At 42.2% G+C, this 16925-nt stretch overlaps 1 protein-coding gene across 1 annotated transcript; it reads right to left on the bottom strand.

Moving 5' to 3' along the window:
* Positions 1-891: 891 nt before the first annotated feature.
* LOC139919091 (ovochymase-like) lies at positions 892-16759 on the bottom strand. The gene is made up of 36 exons (XM_078290933.1): positions 16581-16759; positions 16135-16403; positions 15621-15766; positions 15259-15532; positions 14672-14858; positions 14226-14494; positions 13711-13856; positions 13391-13622; positions 12762-12924; positions 12316-12584; positions 11774-11947; positions 11410-11736; positions 10853-11015; positions 10407-10675; positions 9892-10037; positions 9577-9803; positions 8943-9122; positions 8485-8759; positions 7982-8127; positions 7599-7893; positions 7033-7195; positions 6575-6855; positions 6073-6218; positions 5758-5984; positions 5124-5303; positions 4678-4946; positions 4163-4308; positions 3771-4074; positions 3438-3600; positions 2938-3206; positions 2685-2830; positions 2288-2585; positions 1984-2155; positions 1614-1879; positions 1341-1450; positions 892-1155 (listed from the first exon to the last, which is right to left on the bottom strand). Exons 1-36 carry the CDS (start codon positions 16604-16606, stop codon positions 892-894), a joined length of 7587 nt encoding a protein of 2528 aa, XP_078147059.1. The 5' UTR covers positions 16607-16759.
* Between the last annotated feature and the right edge of the window lie 166 nt (positions 16760-16925).

A 16925-nucleotide genomic window follows, 5' to 3' on the forward strand; every position in this document is an offset into this window, starting at 1 on the left:
GTGCTGTGGACAAACTTAACCGAAGTTTTCAAATGACATGAGGGTGAGTAGATCATGACAGAATTTTCATTTTTGGGTGGACGATTTTTTTAATGTTAATATGTATATTTCTCTTCATATACTTACCGGTGTGTGGTTAAAAATTTGACAGGAGGTTAAAAAGGACATTTGACATAATCTTCAGATTCTAGATTTCATATAGTTAGCCTAATGTAAAGTCATTGAAATTTCTGTAGCTTTATGTAGCTTGCTTAACAGCTGCTTCCTTGCTAAAGATTACAATACGTATTTGATATAACTTTGGTAGTGTTTTGGAATAAATTATATAAAATCCACCATAGATCCAATGAAAAGTCTTTTATTTTATACTTAATCATCAATATTTATTTCACATATAATAAAAAATTACCTTTCATATGCTTTAACAATTGCAGTTGACAAAGAAGTTGACAAAGAGTCAACTTAAAACAAAACTAGATAGACAAGTTAATTTTGCATGTAGAACGACAATGGAATAGTGAATACATTAAAATGACAAGCTTCTTTTCACCTAACTGGATTAAGTGACAACATATTTTGAAAATGTATTTGCAGATAAATTTACAGTTTGTTTATAAAACATTTCATCATGTACAATCCTTAAGTTATTGCTGTTTTTCTTTTTTGTAAATAAAAATCTAAACTTTTCCTAGTATCTCATTACTCAACTTACATGAAGATGGACATTTTACAAGCTTGTTCGTTCGTGGCTACTTTTTTCAGTTTGACCTAGTGCAAGTGCCTTTACCCAGAATTTGCATGAACCCTTATGAAGAATGTACAAAGATGTCAGTCAACTTGACTTATTGAGTGCATTGATAAAGTACTTTAACCCCCCATGACAACAGACTATCAGCATGACAGCAGGAACATGAAGAGAATGGGGACAGTGAGGGAGAGGAGTAAGGAAACAGAGAAAACAGATGCATTTCCTGTGGCAGTTGTTGCAGGAGAAGGCATGTCACCCACTTTCTCCTTTAGGAAGGACCCAAATCTTGATGTTTTGGCAAAGGTCTGTATATCTGCACGGACACGTCTACTTTCCTCTACAGTTACTACGGCCACCTGGAACCAAGAGGAATCTGACTTGCACAGCAGAGGCCCCCCCTGATCGCCCTGTAAATATAACAAAAGATACAAAAAAAAAAGAGAGCATTAATGAAAATTTAGGTCCTCCTGATACAACTGATACTCCCATTCTGAACATGCACCAACATCTATCATCTACTAGCCTTATGGCATGGCAATCAGAGTTTGGTACATAAAATAGAAGCACTGGCAGATGTGATAACTTGTTTTACCTGCTGAATGTCCATGGCATAAGTGCAGATGTTCTCAGAGTCAGAATCGTTCCCACAACTTGTCACATTTGTCTCCAGGTCCCGTAGAGCTGAGCCAGCTCTGACATCGCCTACAATAATTAGATTTACTCAGATGAATATAAGCAGTCCATATAATCAGCTATATGCCTGGTTAAACACCAAGTAACATAATGAAAGATCTCCGAAAATTACAATATCATACAAACACTACTTCAACAAACAATGAGCAGAAAAGCTTCATGACTGCTTTACCTCTGGTCTCGTTCCCTTGCCCCCAGCCTGCCACCCAGCATTGGCTTCCAGTGGGGAAGGATCTTGAATTGGTATGGTCCACACACACAGGCTGGATATAATCACTGTAGCTGACTGGTTTAGCCAGCTGCAGTAGTGCAATGTTGGAACCCGTCATGTTGCTCACTGTAATGTTCATAACATCCAAAGACAACTCAAACTCTTCTGAGCCGCTCACAAGTCGCTGGCCCAGATGCACATTCCACTCCATGACATTTGGATTTGAGCTGTAAGGAGAATAAATAGCATCCTCACAAATTAATTTTCATTCCTCAGTGGTGTTAATGTATAATGAATAAAAAAGGCTTTGATTTATAAAGTAGATGCTTACCTGGAGAAGCACTGGGCAGCAGTGAGGACAAAGTTATCGCTGATAAGGGTTCCTCCACAAACGTGGACTCCGTCTTTGTGGAGACTGACCATCCAGGGCCAAGTTCCCCCGGCCACAACACCACTGTCCCCTACCACACGACTGTTTATAGGGGCACGACCACACACTGACCCTGAATGAGAAAGGTGAGAATTGAAAAAAAGCAGAGAAAAACAAAAACTATAGGAAAATAACAAATTTTGCCTCAAAAGAAAATGTTGCACCTTGGCAGGAATCATTTTTCAAACTAAGAAAAGATACTCACGTATGGGACTGGTTATAGCCTCAGTAGTAGTACTTGTTGCAGTCATGGGTGAAATTGTTGTAGGAGCTGGCAGACCAGGACAGGTGTAGCTGCTGTCAGCATCCAGCCCACTGGAGGTAAACTGGACAAAGCCTGGCTTGTCAGTGCTGATGTGGGAGTTGATCCAGGACTGGTAACGGGACACTCTGGAGTAGACTCCCGGCAGATTGGGCCGAGCACAGCCAAAACCAAAACTAACAACTCCAGACTGGATCCAAACAAATCCCTGTTTGTTCACCATTGGACCTCCTGAGTCACCCTTAGGTTTGAACAAATGCAAATTTAACGTCATTACAATTTACAAAACCAATTTAAAATTTGAATAAATTATGGACAGAAAACGAGAACTAGTTAATACCTGACACGAGTCCTTGCCTCCTGCCAGAACACCAGCACAGATCATGTTGTCTGTGATTGTGCCGACTCCATTGAGACAGTTACACTGTCTGTTGCCCAGAACTGGCACCTCCACTTCTTGTAGAGTTTCAGGAAACGGCAAAGGGACTGAGGGACATAAAGAAAAAGAAAACTGATCACTCCAACAGGCCTGCTGCAATGTTAAATGATATGCATTACTTCCAAAAAATCTTTGAAGGAGATGTCATTCTCACCTCCCTCCTGGATTCGGCCCCAGCCAGTGACCCAGCTATCAGTACCATTGTTGAACACACTGCCACTGGCTGCCAGACAGACCGGTCTGATATAGTCAGTGAATTTGACTGGTGAGGAGAGTCTGAGCAGAGCAATGTCGTTGTTACTTGTGCCACTGTTATAAGCTGGATGTAACACTATCTCAGCAACAGTTCTGGACACTTCATTTGGGTTTTTGCCTTGTAGGTTCTGACGACCCAGCGAAACCTGCCAACCAGATGTACTTGAACTACAGTAAAAAAAAAAAAACAGAAAAAGCATTAGTCATCATACACAACAACCTTAAAAAGCTTTTAGTGATATTTGATGTAGTTTGAAAAGGAAAATTTGGTTCCAAAAGCATTGTTTGTGTATGTAAAACACAATCTTGGTAGTGAATGTTAAAGAAAACATGGTAGGATGAGACATTAAACAATAAACTTTTCTTTAAATACTGCCTACCTGCTATATGGTTACCCACCTGGAAAAGCAGTGCGCAGCAGACATCACCCACTCCCTGTTGATGAGGGAACCACCACAAACATGGCCGCCAAATCTCTGCAGACTAACCTGCCAGGGCCAACTTCCAGCTGGAGCATCCTCACCTCCAACTATCCTGTTGTTCAGGGGAGTGATGCCACACACTACAAACAATGGCAACAAGAAAACCAAACAAAATTTTTGAAGGCGAAGAAATTGCAGAGCTGTGAAGCTTGAGCACTCAAAAATGATTTGAAAAATTGGTGGATTATTTGCCAATTGTCTATGACAGGGACAAAAGGCAAAATATAGAAATGTAATGTGAGATACTTACTTTCGGCACTTGAAACAGTAGATGGTGGATCTGTGGCTGTAGTTGTAATGGCTGGTCCTGCAGTAACAGGACCTGGCAGACCAGGACAGGTGTAGCTGCTGTCAGCATCCAGCCCACTGGAGGTAAACTGGACAAAGCCTGGCTTGTCAGTGCTGATGTGGGAGTTGATCCAGGACTGGTAACGGGACACTCTGGAGTAGACTCCTGGCAGATTGGGCCGAGCACAGCCAAAACCAAAACTAACAACTCCAGACTGGACCCAGACAGAGTCCTGCTGGTTCACCATTGGACCTCCTGAGTCACCCTGAGGAGATGGAGAGCGTGCATCTAAGAATTTCATCAAATCCTCATCACATTTGTCAACAGTTGACAAATTCCATACAGCAGCCTACCTGACACGAGTCCTTGCCTCCTGCCAGAACACCAGCACAGATCATGTTGTCTGTGATTGTGCCGACTCCATTGAGACAGTTACACTGTCTGTTGCCCAGAACTGGCACCTCCACTTCTTGTAGAGTTTCAGGGGAGGGAAGGGGTACTGAAAACAACAAATACTGACAAATGAACAAGACTATTCAACTGAAGAGGTAAAATGACCTAAAAAAACCCAGAAATGAAAAAATCTATAGGCTAAGTCTTATCTTGAATTTTATTAAGTAGCCTACTAGTTGATACATAATTACAAGCAATTGCAATTGCAGATTAGGGTCACAGATGGAGAATGCATGTGTTTGCTCGTTTTATGTGCTTTGTTCCAGTTCTTTAAGTTTTGAAGTAAATGTCTCTCTAATGACTTCCATTTGTGAAATATTCAAATAAACAAAGTTCTGCTGTATCATCAGTGCATAGGTAGTGATCATCAGAGCCATAGCCCTAATAAAATGCCATAAATCACAATTTTCCTCACCTCCCTCCTGGATTCGGCCCCAGCCAGTGACCCAGCTATCAGTACCATTGTTGAACACACTGCCACTGGCTGCCAGACAGACCGGTCTGATGTAGTCTGTGAATTTGACTGGTGAGGAGAGTCTGAGCAGAGCAATGTCGTTGTCACTGGCGTCACTGTCATAGCTCGGATGCAAAATGATTTCAGCAACAGTTCTGGACACTTCATTTGGGTTTTTGCCTTGTAGGTTCTGACGACCCAGGGAAACCTGCCAGCCAGACGTACTTGAACTGCAGTAAAAATGAAAGAAAAGTATTGATTTTTGGTTGATTTGTGATTTAAAAGGAACTGTTTGGTTCAAATGTATGTTTTGCCACTCAAAACGGAATCATTTAAATCATGTGATTGCCATCAGTATAGACTGAGACACTGAAAACTTTATCCTTTGTCATATTATGGTTACCCACCTGAAGAAGCAGTGAGCAGCAGACATCACCCACTCTCTGTTGATGAGGGAACCACCACAAACATGGCCGCCAAAGCTCTGCAGACTAACCTGCCAGGGCCAACTTCCAGCTGGAGCATCCTCACCTCCAACTATCCTGTTGTTGAGTGGAGTGGTGCCACACACTACAGACAACAGTGATCTGGTAAGTGCATATGAAATTCATAGTGCTGATTCCTACTCAATATTTACAGAAAGTACTGCAACTAAATAGAGACTGAGGCAGCAATTATAATACATATTTATTGTAAACTATTCATGAATCACTATTGTTCAAACAACACATCTAGCTGCAAATTGGTTGATGAACCATTGTTTAAGAACTTGTTGCCAGTTTAAGCGATCCATCTAGGTTGGAAAATAATAGAACACTACACAATTTTAAAGCTCAAAAATATGAAGAGCTGTGATAGCTGGGGCACTCATGTTTTGAAATATATGTAGAAGATCCATCAACTGTCTATGAAAGTGGAAAAACAATATATATTTGAAATAGAATGGCGTCAGTAAGGTATTTACATTCAGCACTTGAAACAGTAGATGGTGGATCTGTGGTTGCAGTTGTAATGGCTGGTCCTGCAGTAACAGGACCTGGCAGACCAGGACAGGTGTAGCTGCTGTCAGCATCAAGCCCACTGGAGGTAAACTGGACAAAGCCTGGCTTGTCAGTGCTGATGTGGGAGTTGATCCAGGACTGGTAACGGGACACTCTGGAGTAGACTCCTGGCAGATTGGGCCGAGCACAGCCAAAACCAAAACTAACAACTCCAGACTGGACCCAGACAGAGTCCTGCTGGTTCACCATTGGACCTCCTGAGTCACCCTGAGGAGATGGAGAGCGTGCATCTAAGAATTTCATCAAATCCTCATCACATTTGTCAACAGCTGACAAATTCCATACAGCAGCCTACCTGACACGAGTCCTTGCCTCCTGCCAGAACACCAGCACAGATCATGTTGTCTGTGATTGTGCCGACTCCATTGAGACAGTTACACTGTCTGTTGCCCAGAACTGGCACCTCCACTTCTTGTAGAGTTTCAGGGAAGGGAAGTGGCACTGAAAACAACAAATACTGACAAATGAGCAAGACTATTCAACTGAAGAGGTAAAATGATGCAAAAGTCCCAGAAATGAAAAAATCTATAGGCTAAGTCTTATCTTGAATTTTTTTAAGTAGCCTACTAGTTGATACATAATTACAAGCAATTGCAATTGCAGATTAGGGTCACAGATGGAGAATGCATGTGTTTGCTCGTTTTATGTGCTTTGTTCCAGTTCTTTAAGTTTTGAAGTAAATGTCTCTCTAATGACTTCCATTTGTGAAATATTCAAATAAACAAAGTTCTGCTGTATCATCAGTGCATAGGTAGTGATCATCAGAGCCATAGCCCTAATAAAATGCCATAAATCACAATTTTCCTCACCTCCCTCCTGGATTCGGCCCCAGCCAGTGACCCAGCTATCAGTACCATTGTTGAACACACTGCCACTGGCTGCCAGACAGACCGGTCTGATGTAGTCTGTGAATCTGACTGGTGAGGAGAGTCTGAGCAGAGCGATGTCGTTGTCACTGGCGTCACTGTCATAGCTCGGATGCAAAATGATTTCAGCAACAGTTCTGGACACTTCATTTGGGTTTTTGCCTTGTAGGTTCTGACGACCCAGGGAAACCTGCCAGCCAGACGTACTTGAACTGCAGTAAAAATGAAAGAAAAGTATTGATTTTTGGTTGATTTGTGATTTAAAAGGAACTGTTTGGTTCAAATGTATGTTTTGCCACTCAAAACGGAATCATTTAAATCATGTGATTGCCATCAGTATAGACTGAGACACTGAAAACTTTATCCTTTGTCATATTATGGTTACCCACCTGAAGAAGCAGTGAGCAGCAGACATCACCCACTCCCTGTTGATGAGGGAACCACCACAAACATGGCCGCCAAAGCTCTGCAGACTAACCTGCCAGGGCCAACTTCCAGCTGGAGCATCCTCACCTCCAACTATCCTGTTGTTGAGTGGAGTGGTGCCACACACTACAGACAACAGTGATCTGGTAAGTGCATATGAAATTCATAGTGCTGATTCCTACTCAATATTTACAGAAAGTACTGCAACTAAATAGAGACTGAGGCAGCAATTATAATACATATTTATTATAAACTATTCATGAATCACTATTGTTCAAACAACACATCTAGCTGCAAATTGGTTGATGAACCATTGTTTAAGAACTTGTTGCCAGTTTAAGCGATCCATCTAGGTTGGAAAATAATAGAACACTACACAATTTTAAAGCTCAAAAATATGAAGAGCTGTGATAGCTGGGGCACTCATGTTTTGAAATATATGTAGAAGATCCATCAACTGTCTATGAAAGTGGAAAAACAATATATATTTGAAATAGAATGGCGTCAGTAAGGTATTTACATTCAGCACTTGAAACAGTAGATGGTGGATCTGTGGCTGTAGTTGTAATGACTGGTCCTGCAGTAACAGGACCTGGCAGACCAGGACAGGTGTAGCTGCTGTCAGCATCAAGCCCACTGGAGGTAAACTGGACAAAGCCTGGCTTGTCAGTGCTGATGTGGGAGTTGATCCAGGACTGGTAACGGGACACTCTGGAGTAGACTCCTGGCAGATTGGGCCGAGCACAGCCAAAACCAAAACTAACAACTCCAGACTGGACCCAGACAGAGTCCTGCTGGTTCACCATTGGACCTCCTGAGTCACCCTGAGGAGATGGAGAGCGTGCATCTAAGAATTTCATCAAATCCTCATCACATTTGTCAACAGCTGACAAATTCCATACAGCAGCCTACCTGACACGAGTCCTTGCCTCCTGCCAGAACACCAGCACAGATCATGTTGTCTGTGATTGTGCCGACTCCATTGAGACAGTTACACTGTCTGTTGCCCAGAACTGGCACCTCCACTTCTTGTAGAGTTTCAGGGAAGGGAAGGGGTACTGAAAACAACAAATACTGACAAATGAACAAGACTATTCAACTGAAGAGGTAAAATGACCTAAAAAAACCCAGAAATGAAAAAATCTATAGGCTAAGTCTTATCTTGAATTTTATTAAGTAGCCTACTAGTTGATACATAATTACAAGCAATTGCAATTGCAGATTAGGGTCACAGATGGAGAATGCATGTGTTTGCTCGTTTTATGTGCTTTGTTCCAGTTCTTTAAGTTTTGAAGCAAATGTCTCTCTAATGACTTCCATTTGTGAAATATTCAAATAAACAAAGTTCTGCTGTATCATCAGTGCATAGGTAGTGATCATCAGAGCCATAGCCCTAATAAAATGCCATAAATCACAATTTTCCTCACCTCCCTCCTGGATTCGGCCCCAGCCAGTGACCCAGCTATCAGTACCATTGTTGAACACACTGCCACTGGCTGCCAGACAGACCGGTCTGATGTAGTCTGTGAATTTGACTGGTGAGGAGAGTCTGAGCAGAGCAATGTCGTTGTCACTGGCGTCACTGTCATAGCTCGGATGCAAAATGATTTCAGCAACAGTTCTGGACACTTCATTTGGGTTTTTGCCTTGTAGGTTCTGACGACCCAGGGAAACCTGCCAGCCAGACGTACTTGAACTGCAGTAAAAATGAAAGAAAAGTATTGATTTTTGGTTGATTTGTGATTTAAAAGGAACTGTTTGGTTCAAATGTATGTTTTGCCACTCAAAACGGAATCATTTAAATCATGTGATTGCCATCAGTATAGACTGAGACACTGAAAACTTTATCCTTTGTCATATTATGGTTACCCACCTGAAGAAGCAGTGAGCAGCAGACATCACCCACTCTCTGTTGATGAGGGAACCACCACAAACATGGCCGCCAAAGCTCTGCAGACTAACCTGCCAGGGCCAACTTCCAGCTGGAGCATCCTCACCTCCAACTATCCTGTTGTTGAGTGGAGTGGTGCCACACACTACAGACAACAGTGATCTGGTAAGTGCATATGAAATTCATAGTGCTGATTCCTACTCAGTATTTACAGAAAGTACTGCAACTAAATAGAGACTGAGGCAGCAATTATAATACATATTTATTGTAAACTATTCATGAATCACTATTGTTCAAACAACACATCTAGCTGCAAATTGGTTGATGAACCATTGATTAAGAACTTGTTGCCAGTTTAAGCGATCCATCTAGGTTGGAAAATAATGGAACACTACACAATTTTAAAGCTCAAAAATATGAAGAGCTGTGATAGCTGGGGCACTCATGTTTTGAAATATATGTAGAAGATCCATCAACTGTCTATGAAAGTGGAAAAACAATATATATTTGAAATAGAATGGCGTCAGTAAGGTATTTACATTCAGCACTTGAAACAGTAGATGGTAGATCTGTGGTTGCAGTTGTAATGGCTGGTCCTGCAGTAACAGGACCTGGCAGACCAGGACAGGTGTAGCTGCTGTCAGCATCAAGCCCACTGGAGGTAAACTGGACAAAGCCTGGCTTGTCAGTGCTGATGTGGGAGTTGATCCAGGACTGGTAACGGGACACTCTGGAGTAGACTCCTGGCAGATTGGGCCGAGCACAGCCAAAACCAAAACTAACAACTCCAGACTGGACCCAGACAGAGTCCTGCTGGTTCACCATTGGACCTCCTGAGTCACCCTGAGGAGATGGAGAGCGTGCATCTAAGAATTTCATCAAATCCTCATCACATTTGTCAACAGCTGACAAATTCCATACAGCAGCCTACCTGACACGAGTCCTTGCCTCCTGCCAGAACACCAGCACAGATCATGTTGTCTGTGATTGTGCCGACTCCATTGAGACAGTTACACTGTCTGTTGCCCAGAACTGGCACCTCCACTTCTTGTAGAGTTTCAGGGAAGGGAAGTGGCACTGAAAACAACAAATACTGACAAATGAACAAAACTATTCAACTGAAGAGGTAAAATGACCTAAAAAAAAACAGAAATGAAAAAATCTATAGGCTAAGTCTTATGTTGAAATTTATTAAGTAGCCTACTAGTTGATACATAATTACAAGCAATTGCAATTGCAGATTAGAGTCACAGATGGAGAATGCATGTGTTTGCTCGTTTTATGTGCTTTGTTCCAGTTCTTTAAGTTTTGAAGTAAATGTCTCTCTAATGACTTCCATTTGTGAAATATTCAAATAAACAAAATTCTACTGTATCATCAGTGCATAGGTAGTGATCATCAGAGCCATAGCCCTAATAAAATGCCATAAATCACAATGTTCCTCACCTCCCTCCTGGATTCGGCCCCAGCCAGTGACCCAGCTATCAGTACCATTGTTGAACACACTGCCACTGGCTGCCAGACAGACCGGTCTGATGTAGTCTGTGAATCTGACTGGTGAGGAGAGTCTGAGCAGAGCGATGTCGTTGTCACTGGCGTCACTGTCATAGCTCGGATGCAAAATGATTTCAGCAACAGTTCTGGACACTTCATTTGGGTTTTTGCCTTGTAGGTTCTGACGACCCAGGGAAACCTGCCAGCCAGACGTACTTGAACTGCAGTAAAAATGAAAGAAAAGTATTGATTTTTGGTTGATTTGTGATTTAAAAGGAACTGTTTGGTTCAAATGTATGTTTTGCCACTCAAAACGGAATCATTTAAATCATGTGATTGCCATCAGTATAGACTGAGACACTGAAAACTTTATCCTTTGTCATATTATGGTTACCCACCTGAAGAAGCAGTGAGCAGCAGACATCACCCACTCCCTGTTGATGAGGGAACCACCACAAACATGGCCGCCAAAGCTCTGCAGACTAACCTGCCAGGGCCAACTTCCAGCTGGAGCATCCTCACCTCCAACTATCCTGTTGTTGAGTGGAGTGGTGCCACACACTACAGACAACAGTGATCTGGTAAGTGCATATGAAATTCATAGTGCTGATTCCTACTCAATATTTACAGAAAGTACTGCAACTAAATAGAGACTAAGGCAGCAATTATAATACATATTTACAGTAAACAAGCCATTAATCAGTATTGTTCAAACAACACATCTGGCTGCAAATTGGTTGATGAACCATTGATTAAGAACTTGTTGCCAGTTTAAGCGATCCATCTAGGTTGGAAAATAATGGAACACTACACAATTTTAAAGATCAAAAATATGAAGAGCTGTGATAGCTGGGGCACTCATGTTTTGAAATATATGTAGATGATCCATCAACTGTCTATGAAAGTGAAAAAACGATATATATTTGAAATAGAATGGCGTCAGTAAGGTATTTACATTCAGCACTTGAAACAGTAGATGGTGGATCTGTGGTTGCAGTTGTAATGACTGGTCCTGCAGTAACAGGACCTGGCAGACCAGGACAGGTGTAGCTGCTGTCAGCATCAAGCCCACTGGAGGTAAACTGGACAAAGCCTGGCTTGTCAGTGCTGATGTGGGAGTTGATCCAGGACTGGTAACGGGACACTCTGGAGTAGACTCCTGGCAGATTGGGCCGAGCACAGCCAAAACCAAAACTAACAACTCCAGACTGGACCCAGACAGAGTCCTGCTGGTTCACCATTGGACCTCCTGAGTCACCCTGAGGAGATGGAGAGCGTGCATCTAAGAATTTCATCAAATCCTCATCACATTTGTCAACAGCTGACAAATTCCATACAGCAGCCTACCTGACACGAGTCCTTGCCTCCTGCCAGAACACCAGCACAGATCATGTTGTCTGTGATTGTGCCGACTCCATTGAGACAGTTACACTGTCTGTTGCCCAGAACTGGCACCTCCACTTCTTGTAGAGTTTCAGGGAAGGGAAGTGGCACTGAAAACAACAAATACTGACAAATGAGCAAGACTATTCAACTGAAGAGGTAAAATGATGCAAAAGACCCAGAAATGAAAAAATCTATAGGCTAAGTCTTATCTTGAATTTTATTAAGTAGCCTACTAGTTGATACATAATTACAAGCAATTGCAATTTCAGATTAGGGTCACAGATGGAGAATGCATGTGTTTGCTCATTTTAGGTGCTTTGTTCCAGTTCTTTAAGTTTTGAAGTAAATGTCTCTCTAATGACTTCCATTTGTGAAATATTCAAATAAACAAAATTCTACTGTATCATCAGTGCATAGGTAGTGATCATCAGAGCCATAGCCCTAATAAAATGCCATAAATCACAATGTTCCTCACCTCCCTCCTGGATTCGGCCCCAGCCAGTGACCCAGCTATCAGTACCATTGTTGAACACACTGCCACTGGCTGCCAGACAGACCGGTCTGATGTAGTCTGTGAATCTGACTGGTGAGGAGAGTCTGAGCAGAGCAATGTCGTTGTCACTGGCGTCACTGTCATAGCTCGGATGCAAAATAATTTCAGCAACAGTTCTGGACACTTCATTTGGGTTTTTGCCTTGTAGGTTCTGACGACCCAGGGAAACCTGCCAGCCAGACGTACTTGAACTGCAGTAAAAATGAAAGAAAAGTATTGATTTTTGGTTGATTTGTGATTTAAACTGAACTGTTTGGCTCAAATGTATGTTTTGCCACTCAAAACAGAATCATTTAAATCATGTGATTGCCATCAGTATAGACTGAGACACTGAAAACTTTATCCTTTGTCATATTATGGTTACCCACCTGAAGAAGCAGTGAGCAGCAGACATCACCCACTCCCTGTTGATGAGGGAACCACCACAAACATGGCCGCCAAAGCTCTGCAGACTAACCTGCCAGGGCCAACTTCCAGCTGGAGCATCCTCACCTCCAACTATCCTGTTGTTGAGTGGAGTGGTGCCACACACTACAGACAACAGTGATCTGGTAAGTGCATATGAAATTCATAGTGCTGATTCCTACTCAATATTTACAGAAAGTACTGCAACTAAATAGAGACTAAGACAGCAATTATAATACATATTTACAGTAAACAAGTCATTAATCAGTATTGCTCAAACAACACATCTGGCTGCAAATTGGTTGATGAACCATTGATTAAGAACTTGTTGCCAGTTTAAGCGATCCATCTAGGTTGGAAAATAATGGAACACTACACAATTTTAAAGATCAAAAATATGAAGAGCTGTGATAGCTGGGGCACTCATGTTTTGAAATATATGTAGAAGATCCATCAACTGTCTATGAAAGTGGAAAAACAATATATATTTGAAATAGAATGGCGTCAGTAAGGTATTTACATTCAGCACTTGAAACAGTAGATGGTAGATCTGTGGTTGCAGTTGTAATGGCTGGTCCTGCAGTAACAGGACCTGGCAGACCAGGACAGGTGTAGCTGCTGTCAGCATCAAGCCCACTGGAGGTAAACTGGACAAAGCCTGGCTTGTCAGTGCTGATGTGGGAGTTGATCCAGGACTGGTAACGGGACACTCTGGAGTAGACTCCTGGCAGATTGGGCCGAGCACAGCCAAAACCAAAACTAACAACTCCAGACTGGACCCAGACAGAGTCCTGCTGGTTCACCATTGGACCTCCTGAGTCACCCTGAGGAGATGGAGAGCGTGCATCTAAGAATTTCATCAAATCCTCATCACATTTGTCAACAGCTGACAAATTCCATACAGCAGCCTACCTGACACGAGTCCTTGCCTCCTGCCAGAACACCAGCACAGATCATGTTGTCTGTGATTGTGCCGACTCCATTGAGACAGTTACACTGTCTGTTGCCCAGAACTGGCACCTCCACTTCTTGTAGAGTTTCAGGGAAGGGAAGTGGCACTGAAAACAACAAATACTGACAAATGAACAAAACTATTCAACTGAAGAGGTAAAATGACCTAAAAAAAAACAGAAATGAAAAAATCTATAGGCTAAGTCTTATGTTGAAATTTATTAAGTAGCCTACTAGTTGATACATAATTACAAGCAATTGCAATTGCAGATTAGAGTCACAGATGGAGAATGCATGTGTTTGCTCGTTTTATGTGCTTTGTTCCAGTTCTTTAAGTTTTGAAGTAAATGTCTCTCTAATGACTTCCATTTGTGAAATATTCAAATAAACAAAATTCTACTGTATCATCAGTGCATAGGTAGTGATCATCAGAGCCATAGCCCTAATAAAATGCCATAAATCACAATGTTCCTCACCTCCCTCCTGGATTCGGCCCCAGCCAGTGACCCAGCTATCAGTACCATTGTTGAACACACTGCCACTGGCTGCCAGACAGACCGGTCTGATGTAGTCTGTGAATCTGACTGGTGAGGAGAGTCTGAGCAGAGCGATGTCGTTGTCACTGGCGTCACTGTCATAGCTCGGATGCAAAATGATTTCAGCAACAGTTCTGGACACTTCATTTGGGTTTTTGCCTTGTAGGTTCTGACGACCCAGGGAAACCTGCCAGCCAGACGTACTTGAACTGCAGTAAAAATGAAAGAAAAGTATTGATTTTTGGTTGATTTGTGATTTAAAAGGAACTGTTTGGTTCAAATGTATGTTTTGCCACTCAAAACGGAATCATTTAAATCATGTGATTGCCATCAGTATAGACTGAGACACTGAAAACTTTATCCTTTGTCATATTATGGTTACCCACCTGAAGAAGCAGTGAGCAGCAGACATCACCCACTCCCTGTTGATGAGGGAACCACCACAAACATGGCCGCCAAAGCTCTGCAGACTAACCTGCCAGGGCCAACTTCCAGCTGGAGCATCCTCACCTCCAACTATCCTGTTGTTGAGTGGAGTGGTGCCACACACTACAGACAACAGTGATCTGGTAAGTGCATATGAAATTCATAGTGCTGATTCCTACTCAATATTTACAGAAAGTACTGCAACTAAATAGAGACTAAGGCAGCAATTATAATACATATTTACAGTAAACAAGCCATTAATCAGTATTGTTCAAACAACACATCTGGCTGCAAATTGGTTGATGAACCATTGATTAAGAACTTGTTGCCAGTTTAAGCGATCCATCTAGGTTGGAAAATAATGGAACACTACACAATTTTAAAGATCAAAAATATGAAGAGCTGTGATAGCTGGGGCACTCATGTTTTGAAATATATGTAGATGATCCATCAACTGTCTATGAAAGTGAAAAAACGATATATATTTGAAATAGAATGGCGTCAGTAAGGTATTTACATTCAGCACTTGAAACAGTAGATGGTGGATCTGTGGTTGCAGTTGTAATGACTGGTCCTGCAGTAACAGGACCTGGCAGACCAGGACAGGTGTAGCTGCTGTCAGCATCAAGCCCACTGGAGGTAAACTGGACAAAGCCTGGCTTGTCAGTGCTGATGTGGGAGTTGATCCAGGACTGGTAACGGGACACTCTGGAGTAGACTCCTGGCAGATTGGGCCGAGCACAGCCAAAACCAAAACTAACAACTCCAGACTGGACCCAGACAGAGTCCTGCTGGTTCACCATTGGACCTCCTGAGTCACCCTGAGGAGATGGAGAGCGTGCATCTAAGAATTTCATCAAATCCTCATCACATTTGTCAACAGCTGACAAATTCCATACAGCAGCCTACCTGACACGAGTCCTTGCCTCCTGCCAGAACACCAGCACAGATCATGTTGTCTGTGATTGTGCCGACTCCATTGAGACAGTTACACTGTCTGTTGCCCAGAACTGGCACCTCCACTTCTTGTAGAGTTTCAGGGAAGGGAAGTGGCACTGAAAACAACAAATACTGACAAATGAGCAAGACTATTCAACTGAAGAGGTAAAATGATGCAAAAGACCCAGAAATGAAAAAATCTATAGGCTAAGTCTTATCTTGAATTTTATTAAGTAGCCTACTAGTTGATACATAATTACAAGCAATTGCAATTTCAGATTAGGGTCACAGATGGAGAATGCATGTGTTTGCTCATTTTAGGTGCTTTGTTCCAGTTCTTTAAGTTTTGAAGTAAATGTCTCTCTAATGACTTCCATTTGTGAAATATTCAAATAAACAAAATTCTACTGTATCATCAGTGCATAGGTAGTGATCATCAGAGCCATAGCCCTAATAAAATGCCATAAATCACAATGTTCCTCACCTCCCTCCTGGATTCGGCCCCAGCCAGTGACCCAGCTATCAGTACCATTGTTGAACACACTGCCACTGGCTGCCAGACAGACCGGTCTGATGTAGTCTGTGAATCTGACTGGTGAGGAGAGTCTGAGCAGAGCAATGTCGTTGTCACTGGCGTCACTGTCATAGCTCGGATGCAAAATAATTTCAGCAACAGTTCTGGACACTTCATTTGGGTTTTTGCCTTGTAGGTTCTGACGACCCAGGGAAACCTGCCAGCCAGACGTACTTGAACTGCAGTAAAAATGAAAGAAAAGTATTGATTTTTGGTTGATTTGTGATTTAAACTGAACTGTTTGGCTCAAATGTATGTTTTGCCACTCAAAACAGAATCATTTAAATCATGTGATTGCCATCAGTATAGACTGAGACACTGAAAACTTTATCCTTTGTCATATTATGGTTACCCACCTGAAGAAGCAGTGAGCAGCAGACATCACCCACTCCCTGTTGATGAGGGAACCACCACAAACATGGCCGCCAAAGCTCTGCAGACTAACCTGCCAGGGCCAACTTCCAGCTGGAGCATCCTCACCTCCAACTATCCTGTTGTTGAGTGGAGTGGTGCCACACACTACAGACAACAGTGATCTGGTAAGTGCATATGAAATTCATAGTGCTGATTCCTACTCAATATTTACAGAAAGTACTGCAACTAAATAGAGACTAAGACAGCAATTATAATACATATTTACAGTAAACAAGTCATTAATCAGTATTGCTCAAACAACACATCTGGCTGCAAATTGGTTGATG

The sequence above is a fragment of the Centroberyx gerrardi genome, chromosome 20 (genome assembly GCF_048128805.1).
Source record: "Centroberyx gerrardi isolate f3 chromosome 20, fCenGer3.hap1.cur.20231027, whole genome shotgun sequence".
In the NCBI taxonomy this organism is placed as follows: domain Eukaryota; kingdom Metazoa; phylum Chordata; class Actinopteri; order Beryciformes; family Berycidae; genus Centroberyx; species Centroberyx gerrardi.

Bases quoted from the DNA above. Each gene is read 5' to 3' on its own strand.
- LOC139919091 (XM_078290933.1), bottom strand. From the start codon at position 16,606: ATGTCTGCTGCTCACTGCTTCTTCAG. The intron at 5,985-6,072 runs GTAGGCTGCTGT...CCATCTCCTCAG, and splicing joins GAGGCAAGGACTCGTGTCAG to GGTGACTCAGGAGGTCCAAT. The intron at 3,207-3,437 runs GTGGGTAACCAT...TTTTTACTGTAG, and splicing joins GCTGCGCACTGCTTTTCCAG to TTCAAGTACATCTGGTTGGC.